This window comes from Rousettus aegyptiacus, unplaced genomic scaffold (genome assembly GCF_014176215.1).
Source record: "Rousettus aegyptiacus isolate mRouAeg1 unplaced genomic scaffold, mRouAeg1.p scaffold_m13_p_9, whole genome shotgun sequence".
In the NCBI taxonomy this organism is placed as follows: Eukaryota; Metazoa; Chordata; class Mammalia; order Chiroptera; family Pteropodidae; genus Rousettus; species Rousettus aegyptiacus.
In genome coordinates, this window is record NW_023416312.1 from 65960946 (window position 1) to 65979080 (window position 18135).

Here is an 18135-nt window from a genome sequence, read left to right on the forward strand (position 1 = left end):
CGAAGTCTTCTCAGTTGTCTTAGCGGTTAGCTAATGATTAGACAGAAATTTTCTAAAATGTCTTTAACCAATAGATCTCTTGCCCTTTGCCTAGGGACCCTGTGTGTTAGGGCATGCCTTCACTGTTAACGCAGTTTACTACTCTGCCTTAGCCTTCATTTCCTGCTTCCACAGGTTCTCAGGGTCAGCCAGAGGTGAGTGAGTAGGGCCTCCTCAAGTCTTTCCCGGGCATGTACACAGCTCTACCCATGTGTATGGCCTCCTAGATACCTAGAAATATCTTGGAGCTTTTTAAAGCCTCCTACCTCATCCCCATATCCTTCTTTTAAGTTTTTTGGCCAGCATCTTCTTTGTTTCTCCTAGTATCACTACCTCAGGCAGATGCAATGTTAAACAACTGAACGAATGCCCTGAGGATAAGGCTTTTCCACTGAGCAAGGATGAGTCAGGTCAAATAAAGACAAGTCTTGTGAATGGGGCCTTTTCAGAGAGCTGCCAGACAGGCCAAATAGTGAGAATTCTCTGGGGACAAAGATATTTGGGAGCCTGACCCCTCCAGTGGCTGCTGATGTTCATAGCTACTGTGGTTGCAAGGCTGCTGCTTTCCTTGTGGAACGAGGGAAAGGCAGATAGGATTGTGGCAAGTTAAAACAGAAAAAGCTCCCTAGTCTTACCAAAAATCAGCTGTTTTTAATGAATAAGGGCTCTCCAGGTTTGTTGAAGGCCTTTGGTTAATTTCCAGAATTCTGAAAAAGTTAGTTTTGAAAATACTGTCACTGTTTATGTTGCTTTTAAAAGGATTAGATTTTCTGAGGTCCTTACTCCAATATTCTGGAAATCCCCACTTTCAGTTTAAAAATCATTCTGGAACTGGTATCTTCTAAAAAGACTGTAAAGTACAAACAAACAGGACCAACACAGACTGATGGACAATAGTGGTTACCAGAGGGTGGGGGGAGGGGAATGGGAGGATAGATGGGGTAAAAGGGATCATATATATGTGACAGAAAGAAATCTAACTATGGGAGGTGAACACACAGTGCAATATATATATACATATGCCTTACTGTTAAATTGTACACCTAAAACTCACTGGATTTCATTAACCAATATCACCATAAAAAATAAAGACCAAAAAATAAGTAAATACATACATACATACATACATACATACATACATACATACATACATAAAAAGACTGTAAAGTTCAGCTCTTAAAATTGCTCAGTAAAATATGTGGGATTCCTGGTGATATCTACACATAAACTGCTAGGTTGAAATGTTCATGAAATTAGAAAAAAGAAAATACGATAAGCCTACATTTTCATTCTATTGTACCTTTGGTGACTAGAAGGAAGTGTGTTTTCTGATAATAGATGCAATTAAAACACTTATTATCAACATGTGGCTGCATTTCAAGCATTTTTAAAATACTGCTCCTTTTTAAAGATTCACATATCCTAATTTTAAATAAAGCGATATGAGAGAATATGACTTATCATGGTGGGACTGAAGGCATAGCATCTTGTTTGGCACCCAGTATCATAACAGATGAAAGGTTACTAAGAAAATATTTCAAAGTATTTCATAGATGAAATGAAGAAGATGGTCATTAAAGCTCAAAGTCCTGACTTTAATAAAGAATCATAAACATCAAAAAAAACCATTTTAATAGAATATTTACTATATTCCATTATAGTATACTATAATATTCTATGTTCTAATAGAATATAATAGTATACTATTATAGCATACTATAATATTCTATATTCTAATAGAATATTACTATATCCTATTATATACACTATAATTGATTATTCATTATAATGCTGACAAGCCAAATTACAAGTTATGAAAAAGTCTGACATCCTAATACTAAATTAGGAGATGTCAAACATATTACAAGTGGTCATTCATTTGGAGAATTCTGGGGGTTCTGAATGAGTTTAGTTGCAAGTATAATATGAAAACAACCTGCTTATACCTTTGTGTGTGTGAGGGAGAGAGGGGGACAGGTGGAGGTAGGAAGATAAAAATGAACACAAAATGCTTTCCATATAACCGCCCTGCCCCTCTTAAAGTAGCACCTAGAATTCCCTGTGTTTGGAGGTCATGCTGCAGGGCATAAAATCATGTTGCAGAAAGGAAAATGTTGAGAATCACTGACTCAATATTTGAAACACTATAAGAGTGCTTACAAAATCATTTGAGATCTTTTCTGAGAAAACCTATTAAATTGAGCAGATCCTTAATACAGAGGAAATCGATTATAGAAATCAACAACAGTAGTCTGAGTGATATTTATACCATTATTCATTCAGAGTTTCACTGTTCTATACCATACGTATTTTTAAAAACCAACATGAGCATACAAAATTATGTAATATGGTAAACTATCACTATTATGTATCTTTAAAATTCATGAACTTAAAATCTGCAATTTCAGGAATTTATGAGCAACCATTAAAGCCCTTGATTAAATAATTTTTTTGTTGAGACATTAATTTGAAGAATTTGAATCTTATGTAAAGGCTAATATGTGTGAATGAGTTGCTAATTTAATAAGTCTATCCTATTATCAACTATGCTTGGATGTTTTCTTCACACTGTAAACCACACAAGAACTCAGGAAGTGATAAAATTGTTTTTTTAAAAAAAATAGCCTCTGCAAATAAAGCAAATTTTTACTGCTCATGATTAATATAAGGAAATGGTTTAAGAGTCATAAAGTAGTGTTGGTTCTTAGCCAGAAGATATTAATTTTGGATAAGTTAGAGACTAATGTATTGAATTCAGCTTTGATTCAGATCTATGACATAAACAAGTCTGCCATAAAACATTTTATGAGGGAAATTACATGTTTAAATATTGTTCGTGCTTTCAGGATAATTTATAATCCCTTGGGTCAGGCTTCTTCAAATCTGTTTTTCTTCATTTAAATTATATTAATGTGAGAACAGACACATCAAGAATTTCCATAAAAACAAATAAAAGTATTCCTTTTGTTCACCAAATAGGAGATATTCAGTGTATCTGCTGAACCCCTAAAATCAATTAGGCAAGAGATTAAAAGCTCTTAAATGTAGAAATATCAGGAAAGAAGCACCTATCCAAACATATAAGAACTTATTATTAAAAAAAAAAACAGTAGAAAAAGAGTAGTTCCAAATATTAACAAATGGCCTTCCAAGCACTCTAATCTACTACAAGAATGAAATCCTAAATAAGCAGGTGAGTAAAGCTTATGCCATAACTTCCTGAGAATCATAAACACATGTTCTTACCCTTCTGCATACAGTGACATACAGTCAGGTCAGTCCCCAAATAACAAACAATATCAAATAAATCCACAAAGACCTTAGGGTGTCGGTTATAGAGAAAAAGATACCTATTTCCAAGTAAGGTGCAGGAAGGAACAGAATGAAATATTTCACTCACTCTCTTGCTTTAAAATCTCCCTTGAAAACTTCTAGGAATCTTTGAGATCTAGTACTGCTCTGAATTCAAAATCAGTCCAGTTAAACAGTGTTTGCACACTCCTTTAGATGTTCAAATCTGTTGTCTGAAAAAACCTGGAAGTCATAAATTTACAACCTCTCTGTCATCCCTCTGCCACCTCTCCAAACTGGAGAACTAGCAGGACCAGTAAATAACTTCCTAGACAATGCAAAGTGGCTAAACACCGCTAAAACTTAACTAGTAAAAATTCTATAATGCAGTTGTTACCACACCTTCGGATATTCAAAAGGAGTGCTCTCAAAAATTACAAATCTCCAGAGAGAAATTATGTTGAAGGGAAACAGAAGCATCCTCCAAGATTTACACTTCAGTTTTGAGGTGGGAAGACTGGGAGTCAAAAGTATTCAAATAAATATAACAATTCTGAGAACAGGAAAGCAGCAATAGCCCTGCTGGGCTGGTGAAAATTAAGTTAGTAAAGGGTTAATGGTTATTATGGGATAGTGAATAATTATAACTTCATGAACATGAAAGAGAGCTTCAAGACTGGAATGCTCCTCTTCTGTAAAATCTGACCTGACTTTCTCTAGGCTTAACTGAAATAAAGAGCAAAGGTTCTAAGAACAGCCCAATGGAGAGAAGAACCGGGACCCTTTGGACCCACACCCATTTTTTTTTCACTTTAAAATGGGATTTGCTTGTTCTTTTGCCACAGCCAAAATGGAAAACCAGTGACTTTTTTTCTTTGATTGTGCTCAACACTAGAGAGTCCACTGTCTATTTTAACATGCCTATTGTTTGAAGCTTGTGAAAAATGAAATTGGCCTTTAAACAGTTAAAATACATATAAACAAAATTACTTCTCCTTCCCCTGATGAGGGCATTCACCTTTGTTAAGAAAGATTTTAAGCATATTAAGAGTGATCAGAGACATTTGTGTGTTCTGTCCTAAGAACCTTGGGATTCCATTTGACCTCCTACCCTTTTATGGGGCAGGGGTATATGATCGTCTTCATTGGTCAAAATCCATTTCTTCTTCAAAAACTTTGAGAATATTCCATTACCACCATTTTCTTTTAACATCTGGGTTTTTTTCTTCATATCACTGTTGTAATATATAATTCAAATGACAGATTATTCATAATTCAAGTCTGTACATGAGGGAGAGCTCATTTACTTATAAACATAAACTGACTACATGGAGAACATTGCTGCTGAACACTGTGCTAATGTTGTTTTTCACTTCCTGAGTACACTGGCACAACTTTCATGCTTATGTGGCTCAAACCTATCAGAGGTCAGCCTCACAGTTGGGAAATAATTTCCTTATGTTCTGAAACATATTCTGGAGAATAAAAGAAGAGAGTTACTAAACTATTAAAATGTACAGTGACCACCGAAGAATAATTTTTAGGTTATAAAGTCTTAGTATATTTAAAGACAAATCCATGAAAGACTAAGAATTTTCCTCTGTATTCTTCACAGGGTAATTGTTGTTTAACATACAATAAAAATATGCTGTTCTATGGTAATTTGGAAAATTATTTTAGAATTTTGTTTCTGAATAATACCATAAGACCTTTAAAGATTTTGCTCATATAGTCTGTACCTTATAGTTGTAGCATTCTTGAACAGGGCATGTTAAGAAACAGAACACACCCATTAGACTAATCTATGTTTAATTTAAGAAATGACATCACTCAATAATTAGTACACAATCCTCCTATAATTATTGTAATTCCCAGTACCTACCTTCTGTGGGTTACATCTGCAATATCCAAGTAAACTTTTTTCAATAATTTAGGGAGAAAAAAAGTGGTTAAAGACATTTAATTCTGTAATAATTAGGGTAGTCTTATTTTTTAATTACATAATCTTTGTAGCTACTCAATTTTCCCAACTTTGTTTTGTACGCTGAAGTTTAGAAGAAAAAAAAAGGGCACTGAGCATAAAGGCACTCAGGCAAATGGTGATGTAACCAATGTTAATCTAACTGACTTATGCTGAATGTCTATTGATGAATGAAAGCACTTTGTCTACACAGCAGACTCCTGCTTGTGTTATTTCCCAGTCTCTTGTCCAGGCTTCATGACATTCATGACATTAAAGGAGCTGCTGAGGCATAATTAACTGGACAAAAGAGAAACTTTACCAAGAAAGAGGCAATTCACAGGCCATTAATAGTTTAAAATTGTCAACTGGCAGACCTTCATTTCCCAATGCCTGAATTACAGCAACAGTCTCCTGACAGGTCTCCTTTCTTGCTAGGATCCCCTCCCCCCATTCAATCTACCTTTGATTGGTATCCACTGACTACTGTATAATGCTCTTTCTGACCTCTGTGTCTTTAAGTTGTTTTCTTGTCTAGAATGCTTTATTCATCTATGAAAGGTCTACTCAGCCCGAATCCTATTGTGTCCATGAAGCCCTCCTGCATAACTCCAGCCCACATTAGTCTATCCAAACTCCTTCAGACCTTATTTTCTCTATCACTCATTTGGCCATATGTGACCTCATTCTTTGTTTCATGAATCTTGTCTCCTCAATATGACCGCAAGCTTTTAAAGGACAGGCAGCATGGCTTAAGCCTATTTTATAGACCTCTCATCCACACCCAATAAGGAGCTTAGTACAATCTTCCACCCACAGCAGGTATAGTACTTGTTAAACTGAAATATTAGAATTTACCATAATATGAAGAGCAGCACTACCTTAGAATAAGAGCTAGGTTCTGATATAAAACATACTGTCTTAAAACTGTGCTGGTAAATAAATCTTGAAGCTTGAACAAATATTCACCTTTAAATGTCTATAAGCAAAGGGATAATCATAGCAGAAATTCTACTTTCCTCTTTAGAACTGCAAAGCCATCTCTAAATGGAAGAAGCTAGAAACTGCTCCAAAATCCAAATTAATACATTACAATTCAGTGATAATATTAAAAAATGCCTGCGCCTCTGATAATGATAAGGAACCTCATACTGGCTGTGTAGACAACAGGACAAATAAACAACTGTTAAGACCCAAGACTTGATCTGATCATTTCACAAATGTCACCACATTTAGATATGAGCTTTCCATTAGAAACGTGAGTACACCATAAGAAACAATTTCAAGAAGTACTTAACTAAAGTGGTGTTTATATAAACAAATGAAATTAAAGGCCTTACTTATAATATCCATTAGGCAAGGTGTCTTGCAATTTTCCATCTCTCTAGAAAACACATTTCCTCAGAAATATCAGGTTTAATTGTCAGAATTACTGTTCTTTAATGCCCTAGTCCTTCTAACTTTAAAAGTGGGTGAACAAAGGTAAAGTTCCTACCTGTCAAATACGTTTCCTTACATTAGTAAATTCATTAGAAGGCTCCAAAGGACAGAGGATGAGAATAACAACTTAAAAGGAAAGCTAGACAATCAAGTTCTTTTCAAATACAGGTAGTTGGTATTAAGTATACTAATAAAGTAAATGATAACTACCAGGTCAAATACTGAGATGCTATGAGTTTGAAACATTTTTAATGATTATTTTTGACTCTAACACTTTTAATCTAGTTTATACGTAATGTTCAATAAGTTTGGAAAAAGAAATATCTCAAAGCCTAAATAAATAAACTTCAAAGTTCTCTTGTAAATAGGCTTTGTGCTTCTCTAATAAATCTGTAAGATTAATTTTTAAGAGTCCCAAAATTCCTATGAAAAAAAGTTACTTTAGGTAGAGTCACTATCATGTACCTTTAAAAATATAAGCTAAACATGGTGCTCATAATTAACTGTAATGTACTGTACTGTACACTTAAAAAAGTGTTAGGAGGACAGATCTCATGTTGTTTTTTTCACAATAAACAAATTTGCTAAAAGCAGCATACATCTATATGATTAAAGAGAAAATGATTAACGAAAAATGGCTGATACTTCAGTTATCTGTGAGAATGTAATTTGCAGATTGACCATAGTAGGTCCTGTTAAGAAACACTGGTAACAGAGTACAGAGATGAGAATGCTCAATACAATGCATTTCCATGACTGGATTCTGCTATTGGAAATGAGAGTTGGGTCTATCCTTTAATATTACCTGTTCCATAATCTTTGTTATGAAGAATAACTGTTAGCAAGCTATATAAAGTTCATAGACCTAAGTAGAGGCTATTAATACCTAAATACACAAGCTAAAAATAAGATACATCTGAATACCTAAAGATTTATATCTAATGACCCGAGAGAGTGGCTACATTTATACATTTGGGGTACAATTAAGCTACTTGTCCCAAAGTTCCCGAAATCACTTAGAGATCTCATTCTGAGGACATTATATGAATAAGTTTCAACATAGTCTCTTGGAAGTACTCAGGGGACCCACATGCAAGTCCTCTTATATTACCAAACTTCATTCTGTGCACTTGTTTCTGATTGTTTTTTTTTACAAGAGTGTCATAGCCATTGGTTCAAAAGGAGGGACATCTAGGTATGTATAATGTAAAATATGCTTCTTGGAGCAATCCTACTCCAAACCATGCACTCAGTCTCCATTTTCTTTCCTGAACCCAGGCCTCACCTCACTTAACTGTAATCTCATTTTTCTCCCTTCCTGATTCCCACATGTCTCTATTCCTGCCTCCAGCCTTGTGTGACTCTCTCCACAGTCAATGTTTTCAGTATGGAAGATTAGATTACTGGAAAACAACTTGCCAAACAGAGCAATGGTTAAAGGAGTTTGTGGAGTAAAGTACTTCACAAACTACCTATCACTTCATTAGTGCCAGAGAAACAGAAGCAGCAGCATTCCCATTTGTTCTTGCGAGGGTATTTGAACTGACAAGAGTGTGAGGTAGATGGATCCAGGAACTGAACAAAAAATTTCAGCCACTGATTGCTGGGCACCTATTCCGAACATCAAAGAGCTTTTCCGTAAAATCAAGTACCTGGCCAAGCTAAAGGCAAGATTTCTGTTGTTGTTTTGTTTTTTTGTTTGTTTGTTTGTTTATAATATGAAATAAGAAAAATGAGCATTTGTTTTAATTATGGAGAACTTTGTGAAATGCATTGAGAGCAATATTCTAACAAGGAAAATAGGCCAGAAGACTTCATGAGATTCTTCTCTAGTAAATAAATCGCCAGCACCATCTTCTGCTTATCATGTTAAAAAGAAAAAAAAAAGGATGTAAAAATGCACCTATCATCTAAATACTTAACTGACCATTGTTCAAAATCAGGATACAAAGCATATTTGTCTTAGTACAATGTGGTGTGTACTGAAGTCCAAGTTTTACCAGCTACATAACATTTGTACCCCAAACCACCTATACTCAACCACGTGGTTGTTAGGCTACATAAGCAATAACACTGATGTGACAAGCACATGTGCATTTCTTTGAGGCAGATGCTGTGCTATGGAAACTCTAGGCTGATAGCACCAAAACCAGATTTTTACAGAGTCCATTCTACGATAATGACTGAAAGATTCACTAATGTCTGAATCAAAGCAGAGCATCTAGTGTTACCACATTGCAGCAATCCAGGATCTCCATATAAGACGTTACTAGAATTGTGTGTCACATATGCTTACAGAAAGTATATGGAATGGTAAGGCAAGCTACATAGGCTATTAAATCAGTCTCACTACTTTCCATAACTAGAGAGCTGGTCAGCATCTTCTGGCAGGATATTGCATAATACAGTCAACTGTACTCTCCCAGCACTGCATGTGGCTTTGATCACAGTGTGGATTATCTGTAAAATGAAACAGATAGGGGAAAGGCAAGAATCATCAAGACTATCACAGACCTTATTTAAAAATCTAATATTAGTAGGCCTGGACTCAACAGAACTTTTCACATTTGACTATCCACTGAAGATCACAAAGATTGTAAAGCAATATGGCTGACCCTGTCTATTGATAAAATCCATCCTTCATTGTTGAGCAAAGCTGAAAAACAGATCCAGCTTGACTCTTCACTTTCAAAGCCTGAGGACAGGGGACCTAGAATCTAGTACCAGACAGTACTTCTGATCCTTAATAACTTTCCTTTAATTCAAGGTCTGAAGCTACAAGTTCCTGAGATGGTCCTAGAGACTCTATCATGCTGAAGGCTGTGCTATGATATTAACATCAGAAAATATAAAAATTGCTGGCTGCTTTAAAAACTGATAAGCCTTAAGACTGAGAAAATGTATAAACCTACATTAGGGAAACCTAACGTTCTGTCAGATACCTTTACTAGCAACACAAAGCTGAAAACTATCATTAATCTCTACCCATCTGAGCAGTTCGGTCAATATTGGGGAGGGTGGTAGGAGACTGGGGAGATCCCAAGAGATCAACTAAATCATCACAATAGCTCTGTCACTGCTCTGTGGCTCTAATTTAAAAAAGAAATGACGTTTGATAACTGCCGACACTTGAAATACACACATTAAAAAATCTGATTTCACCCAATGAACTATGTGTTTCTTCTCACTCCCTCTACCCCATCCTCCATGTTTTTTGTGACACCACCATCTTTCTGATGCCTTGGCTTATAAACTGTGAATTATGTTCAAAGCCTGCCTTTCTCCCTTTTACATCGCCAGCAATGGGAATTTGGTAGATTTTATTTTTTTCTGCAAAATCTCTTTACTCACATGCAATCACCTAATTTTAGGTCCATAATCAAAAGCTACCTCAGGTATCTTTATACTTGATTCAAATTCTATAAATTAACATGTTTTCCCCTTTCTCTCAAATTAGATACAGTTAGGAATAGGTGAAGAGGGGGAGGGGGAGGTTCTTACACTTGTGATCAAGTTTCATAGCCACTCCAACAGAGCTGTTGAACAAACTTTTTTCTGAGCACAAGAATAGCTAGGCATGGAGCCAAGGAAAGAAAAGTCAATGATGGAAGCCAAAAAACAGGTGAGCCGCAATCTTTCCACTCCTACACAAAACCTGGCCCTAGAGTGCGAGTCCCTACATATGCTAGTAACTTCTTCCACTTCTTGACTTTGCAACGGCCTTATATTCACAAACTCTGCCCTTGGGGTGGCTTACCCTCTTCTCCAATGCCAGTTTTCCTACTACTGCCCTCATAACCTAAGCCTAGCTGGTCTCCTCTGCCTTGAGAATTTTCTCCTTGCAATTCATCTTACTTTCTAGAGGACTCTTCTGCAAATACTGTTCTCTTCAGATCCAGTATCTCTTATCCAGCATTCCGAAAGGGTTCCCAAGACAAATGGCTATTTTAATTTCCCTGAAGTTGTATGATCTTAGAGACCAGAGCAAGGGGAGTGGTATGGAGAATGCTGAGAGTGCAAATTGCTGACTAAAGACAGCTGCTGGGAATCCCCAAGTACTGTGGCAAGGGGTGTGGTGGTGACAGCAACTGGTTTGAGAACAACCAAGTAAGACTTCAAGATCTACTGGTATGCAGACTCTTCACCAATAATAATCTCTGTACCTTTCCCATTTAAAATTTTGGCTTAAAACTTACCCTCTCCCAAAAAACCTTCTTCCTGACCACTCCTTTATTCCATGTCATCATCATGCTTCTGTACAATATTTTTTATGTATCTAACTCATCTGCAATCCTATATATATGGTTTTGTAAGCATTTTAAGTACCTCTGATATTTGTATCACATCTTGAGCAAGACTGTAAGCTCTATGAGGATTGAACTAGCTCTTCTATTTCTCTGGTTTCCAATCATGGAACTCAACCTAATGTATACGCTTAAAAAAATTTTTTTCCCCAGTGACATATAATTTCCACTCAGCTATTCAACACTAACATTTTTTTAAGGTTGAGCCAAGTTTGAAAGTATGATACATTAAGAGCTGTAGAAAACACACCCACACTTGATAGAAAAGATGCCACTTAGAGTTGGGCCCAACATAAAATAAGCTCCACCCAACCAACTATATATTACACCAACTTCCTTCGGGCTCTTTTTACTACATAAGCTGTGGCTCCTTTTTCCTCTTAGCAACACTGTAACTACAGAAGCTCAACTCTAAATAAGTTTACTGTTGGGAATTCACTCTTCCCACCTACACAACCACTGGCTTCCCACACTGTCTCCAGTGTCTTATGAGCAACTGCCCAATTACTGTGTGGAAAGACAGTTTACACATTAAAGTTCCATTCTTGGCAGCCCCTGGCTTTTACCGCTGGTCCTCACTTACTTAGCTTAATTGATTCAGAACAGCATAAAAAAGAGACATTATTACACAGTTTGAAAAAAAAAAAAGACTAACAAAATTTAAATGTAAAAGCCCTGGTCATTGAGCTGCTTCAAAACAGGCAAGCATGTGTGACATTGAGAGAACAGAAAAATGCCTATTGAAATAGGGAACTCTGACTAATTTCATAGCAAAAGTTTTAGTGTTTCACATACATATTCTCAAAAATGGTCTATAAATGGGGAGCACAACTGACTTCAAAGTTATAATCCATTGCAGTAATAAGTTATAGTGTTTTAACACATACAATTTCAAAAAGTGTACTTAAAAAAAAAAGACAACGATGTGAATGTTAGCCTGTGTTTCTGAAAACAACTCATGCATGGGCTAACAGAGCATTTTTCACTTTCTCAGTAATGATCTTTCTTCCTATTGGACTGAGAGATCCGAGGAGAGATTCTTTCTTAGTTGCCACCACTAACTGGGACCTGAACACAGCACAAACACAACTCATAAGCAAAACAAAGTGAGATAGATTATCACACCTTTTGGCCATATGGGGGAGAAGGTAAAATAAACATCAAGTTTTTCTTTTTAACTAAATATACCTTGACCTACATACATACACCTTTATGCACAGATATAAAAATAATTTTGTAATTTATATTTCTATATACTTCTAGTCCAGTAATTGACAGTTTTTACAGCATAAATGACAACTGGGGGCATGCCTGCTTTCTCTTCTATCTGTAATATCGAACACCAGATTGCCTTCCATTGGAAATTAACATTGTTGAAAAATAACCATATTGATACCTTTAAAAATGCTCAAAAATTTTTCAATTTTTTTAAAAAGAAAAACTAGACATTATGACCACTAAGCAAGCATGGATAAAGAAATCTGTAGTAGCATCATCTGCAATTGGCAGATATACCTTCCAGCTATTCTGGTCAGTCTTCATCGAAAAAGACCTAATAGAAATATAATAGTTTAAAGTGCTGATTTAATATCACTTTCACCTGAGCTTCATTATCAAATTATCTTTTTTTTTAACTGACGTGTGATAGGATTGGTAGTGTTCTGGGGAAACAAAGTGCCTGACTCACCTCCCTAACACAACCCAATTCCTCCCAAGGACACTGAGAAACAGTAATTTGACTACTGAGCCAAGACAAGAAAGAGTTAACTGTTCAAACGCCTGCTCAGAGTCTCATAAAATCTGCATGTCCAGGAGTGGATTTTCTTTTTTAAAAAGTACATTTTATTCATTGCAATGGAAAAACTGCACACTGATGTTTAATAGTAAAGTATCTTTTGTGTGTTACGGTCTATACAAAATGTAACATTGCATTAACTTCAAAGGTGATAAGAAGATTAAAATTAAAAGTTCATTGGACGTGACATGCAACACAGCATCAAAGATATAAGACTGAATAATCCCAGTGCCTTAGCAGGATCCTTTTATAGTTCTTTGTTATGAGGGAAATTCTTAAAATGCAATCCAGCAAGCATAAGTGTAAGTAAAGCTTTTAAAATCTTATCACAAAATGTAATTTAGAAAGCTAATCATCAAAACATTTTTTATGAGAACTGAAGGGGGCTTTGCTTATTAAAATCAATACAACTCACTTTAAGATATTATAGTTGTGCTGTTTTTAACTCCTAAAATGTGCTCCTCACATTTAATAATTTCTGAAAAAATACCTAAAATCATATAACAGGTTTCCAAGAGTCACTCTCATACACTCCTCCCTAACCATCCCAAGAACCTTGCACTCTTTGTTATATTCACGGCGACATTAAATCTCCTTGGTGCTAAATTAGAAAGAACATGATAAAGGATAGTGACGTGGAAGCAGGAAGTTTCATCCAGGAAACCGGCAGTGAAAACTGCCATTCTCTTACAGTGGCTGAAGTACTTATTCAGGTCATTGCTACTCCAACCCAGTGCGTCTTAACATGTGGTCTTGGGAACTGTAGCAGCAGCAGCACTAGGGAACTTGTTAGAAATGCAAATTCACCGCCCCACCCCAGACCAACTGAACAGAAACTCTGGGAATGGGGCCCAGCAATTTGTGTTTTAACAAGCACTACAGGAGATTATAATGTGGTACTCCAAAGTTCAAGAACCACGCCTCCTCAAACTTTAATGTGCAGAAGAATCACCTGGGGAGCTTGTTAAATGACAGATTCTAACTTAGCAGGTCTGAGGTGGGGCCTGAGAGCCTAAATTTCGAACTAGTTCCCAGGTGATTTCTTCTACAGACCACACTGCAAGTTTCTCAAACCGGTTGTTTAACAAAATTACCCAGGGTGCTCGTAAAATACGAGTTCCCAGGCACCACCCCAGACCAAATTAATCCAAATTTCAGGAGAAAGGCCTAGTTGAATACAACTAGTATTCCACTTCAGCTGCACATTAAAATCAGCTGGAGAGCTTTTAAAAATCCTGATGCCCAGGCCCCATCCAAGTCCAATTAAATCAGAATCTCTAGGGTTGGGACGCAGGCATCCATATTTTTAAATAATTCCCCAGTGATTCGAAGTGCAGCCAAGGTTGAGAACAACTGCTCAGCAGTATAACTGGCTCAACACCTGGCATAGTGGATCCCTTTACAGTAGTAAATGGTTCCCTATAACCCAGCTACCTGGGTCCCACCTATAAATCCAAGAGCTCTGGCACTGAATAGTAAAATGCACCTAAAGTCATGTTTTTATCATGTCCTCAGCCTTATTTCTGCGGGTGAATGTGCTTGTACAGTTGAGACCAAAGATTTAGTAATACGTTACTTTTGACACAAATGTTACCTGTCTTCCATTAAATGAGTTTCCACCGTCCTCCCAAGCTCTAGCTACTGCTCTCCGCAATGAGGCAGTTGCTTCAAGAAAGCAGCAACCATAAAAATTTGCATCCATACAGCCTATTCACATATTGACATCCCCCGCCCCCAAAACCGGAAATGGATAGATCACTGGAAATTCCTAATAACCTTTTAGAGTGGAAGGGTAACTGATGAATCTAGGTCTTCTAAACCTATAAAAGGCAGATTTCACTAATTACAAACATTTTGACAGAAAGGTCCTGGGAAAGGATGAAAATGTGATTTTACACATGAGAATCTAAAACTGTCGAAAACACATCTTCTGGTGGACAGATAGGCCTTGAAACACCAATGCTCATGACATGGTAGCAATAACTCTGAGGGAGAAGAAAGCAATGTGTCTATTTATGTCTTATGTTCCCCAGCACAAAACCACACTAATAAGTACACAATGCTCTTAAATATGTAAAACTGAAAGAAAATGTGTGGTGGTTACTAAGGCATTGTCAAGTGATTAGTTAGTTCACTGCCATAACCAAACAGTGCTTTTAAGAAATTTTCCTGAATTTTCCACAGTATATTTCAAAAATGACATTAAGATAAATGAAAAGAAGATGCTGTCCTTTTTTCACTTAAGTGAACTTCACCCCTTGGTCATGTTCAGTGTCTTTTCCAAATTAGTTGCTTCATAGAATACATGTCACATTCAAGGACTACTAAATAAGTTATTCTTCCACCATCATTTCAACATAGCCCCAGTGGTCAAGAGGGTGCCTTATTTTATCTGTTTAATTCCCTGAGAAAGAAATCCAGTAGATGGGGTATTAGAAACAACACCTCAATACACGTTCAAAGGAGGCACTGTTAAATGACATTTAACAAGCATTTTCTACATGAACTGGTCAAGCTCACTTTTCTTTTAAAATTCTTGTTATAACCATTCAGTTAACCCGAACTCACTTGAAAATGTGTTAAAACAGTATCTTCTGAAAGTGTGTTCTCATATGCTTTGGAGCAATGGAACATGACTAGTAAAACAGCCTTTCCAAAACTCATATAACTAAACAGGAGTGAATTTTTGCAGTCTCATGACTTTGCAGAACCAACCTATGTATCATCCCAGGCCTGGCTTTAATACATCATAGACATCCATGAGAAGACATAAAAGTCACAAATAAGTGACCCACACTAATAAATATTTCATATTTTTACACAGTAGTCTTTTCCAGATAAATTTTACTTCTTAACCAAAACCAAATTGGCTAAGATGTGGGTTTAGGATTTAAGCTCCTAGAATTAAAACTATGAAATTTATAAAGATACTGTTTATTTGACAGTGTCAGTCTGGATGCCATTACATGCATCTCTTATGAACCAATGCCCAAAGATGAATCAAGTCTGAAAGAAAATGCACAGACCACAGAAGAACCATACAAAATTAAATACATTTAGAGTATCAAATCTAAAGAAAACAAATGATACAAAATTAAAATTTCCAGGACACTTTATTTCCACTTTACATATTAACTTAATATTTTTAACCTAGGCATAAATGTTCATACTTATCCAGTAGTAGTAGTATAATCCCCTAATCTCACAGAGTGAAAAGAAGCAGTGTATAAAGAACAATTCATGTGTTTATGATATGGGGAGAAGAAGCACTTGTCCTAGCTAGCAAACGGGTTGATGTTTTTCAATATAAATTTCTTTGAAATTTTTCTCTATTATTTTTCTTGTTGATGCTAAGAACCCATAATAAAAACAATCGCCCTCTTTGTCACTCTGCCCTTCCTTGGGCTTTACATTCCGACTAGCGTTTAACTTGAAAAGTCAGTTTATACTCAGTTTACACTTTGAAAAAAAAAACATATGCCCCATCTCCCATACATCCAAATAGACAGGGATCAGAATTAACCTGGCTTTTAGCAGTAACACTGCTATTTTAAACAATTTCAACCACACATTTGAAGGGGAAAAATAAAAGTACAAAACCAAAGGAAACCATAAAAATTCCTACACACTGCTGGGATTAACTACTTCTCATCGTCAAGCCTAACATAGGTTTCTTAAAAGTGAAATAGACACTAAAGCGAATGCAAGTTCAATGTACAAACTGACAGTGGTTCTATGAGGACAGTTTTCTTTGAATGAACTATTACCCAGTGGAATTTTTTTTTAAAGTCTCACTCCTCTAATACCAGAGCTGGCGTTGCGCTTCGCTAGAAACACATCTTAATGGGTTTGTTCCGATAAAAATAGGCAGTAAAGGGAAAATTTGTTTTTAAAAAACCTCCTCCCTCCCAGGACACAAGGAAACATGAACGAAAAGAGAGGTAACCTCATAAGCTCCGGGGCTAAGTTCCATCCCTAGCAGAACAGAAGTTGGATAGTTATTTTTCGCCCTGCAGTGGGATAGTAACTCCTCATGTGCAAGGCGGGAACACTGGCGGGGCTTTCACTGGGGGTAATGGAAACCAAAGTGAGGAGACGTGGACACCTTGAGTAATTCGGTTCTACGAAACCTGGGGCGGTGTGGACGCGGGGTGGGCGAAAGAAAGGAGGAAAGGGTCAAAACTCCTCAAAGTTATCGCAAAGAGAAAGCGAACACCTCAGGGAGCCAGTGAGCCATCTCTTGCACCAGCACCCTGCTCGAAGTGTGGGGAACTTGCCTCAGAGGGCAGAAAGCACGGGGTGCTCTGCTCTGACTTAGGTCGAGTGGTCCGGGGACCCGGGCAGCGAAAGGGGCAGGGGCAGCCGCTGACGGGGTGGCAGACTCGTACTTTGCCTCAACTCTGAGCCTCATCCCGAGCGCGAGGGAGAGGGTGGCGGAGGGCACGGTACTCACTAGGGTTCGTTGGTGAACCGAGGGGTCCGGGGCTGCTGGTATCCATACAGGTGACAGTAGAGCACATCGAAGCAAAAGCAGCACATCTCCGCTGACACCACCATCTTCCGGGAGCCGGGCGACGAGGACGAGACGCCGGACGACAAGGAGGGCGAGGAAGAGATGGAGGCGGCTGGCGTGGAAAGTAGGGTCCCCACTCCGCAGCTCGGAGGTGGCGACAGGGAAATACCCCCGCCGCCACCGCCGCAGCCCTGGGGGGGAGAGAGGGTACAGCCGCTGCCGCTACCTCCTCCGCTGAGCCCTCCCAGCCCGTTGAGCCGCGTACCGGCGCCTCCTAGTCCCAGCTCGCCGGCTCGGCACTGGCTCTCTCCGCTGCAGTGGGAGGAGGAGGAGGCGCCACCACCGCCACCCGAGCCAGAGGGGGGCGAACTGGACAGTTTCTGCTTCTTCACCCCGCAGCAGCCCGCCGCCATCTTGGAACAGTCTCCCCCACGCAGCGCTTCCGACCCATAAGTGAGGCGAGCTGGCGGCGGGGGCGAGCACGCTGCGGCCCCGGCCGCCGGGGGCGCGCCAGGGACTCGCGGGGCGCGCGCGCGCGCGCCACTCTCCGGCCCAGCGGCCCGGCCACGCGGCGGACCGTCGCGCAACCCCGCCTCGGCGCGCGCCCCGCTCTTCCACGGCCCCGCTCCTCGCGCCTGTCCCGCCGGCCTCGCGTCTCCTCCAAGCCGCAGCCTCAGCCCTGCGGCCCTCCGAGGATAAAAGACCGGCAGCCGGGTGGAAAGGAAGGAGAAGGAAACAAGACTGAGGACGCGGAGAGCGGCAGTGAAGGGAGGAGATGGGCACACCCGGGGAC

The 18135-nt window shown here is 38.4% G+C and overlaps 1 protein-coding gene across 1 annotated transcript in view; it reads right to left on the reverse strand.

Moving 5' to 3' along the window:
- The window catches only part of AMMECR1 (AMMECR nuclear protein 1), a 101167-nt gene extending 83246 nt beyond the window's left edge, over window positions 1–17921 (reverse strand). Inside the window, exon 1 of the mRNA XM_036227319.1 lies at window positions 17283–17921. Within this exon, the coding sequence (XP_036083212.1) occupies window positions 17283–17755 (473 nt within the window). The 5' untranslated portion in view covers window positions 17756–17921. The remainder of the gene's footprint in view (window positions 1–17282) is intronic.
- Window positions 17922–18135: the final 214 nt, after the last annotated feature.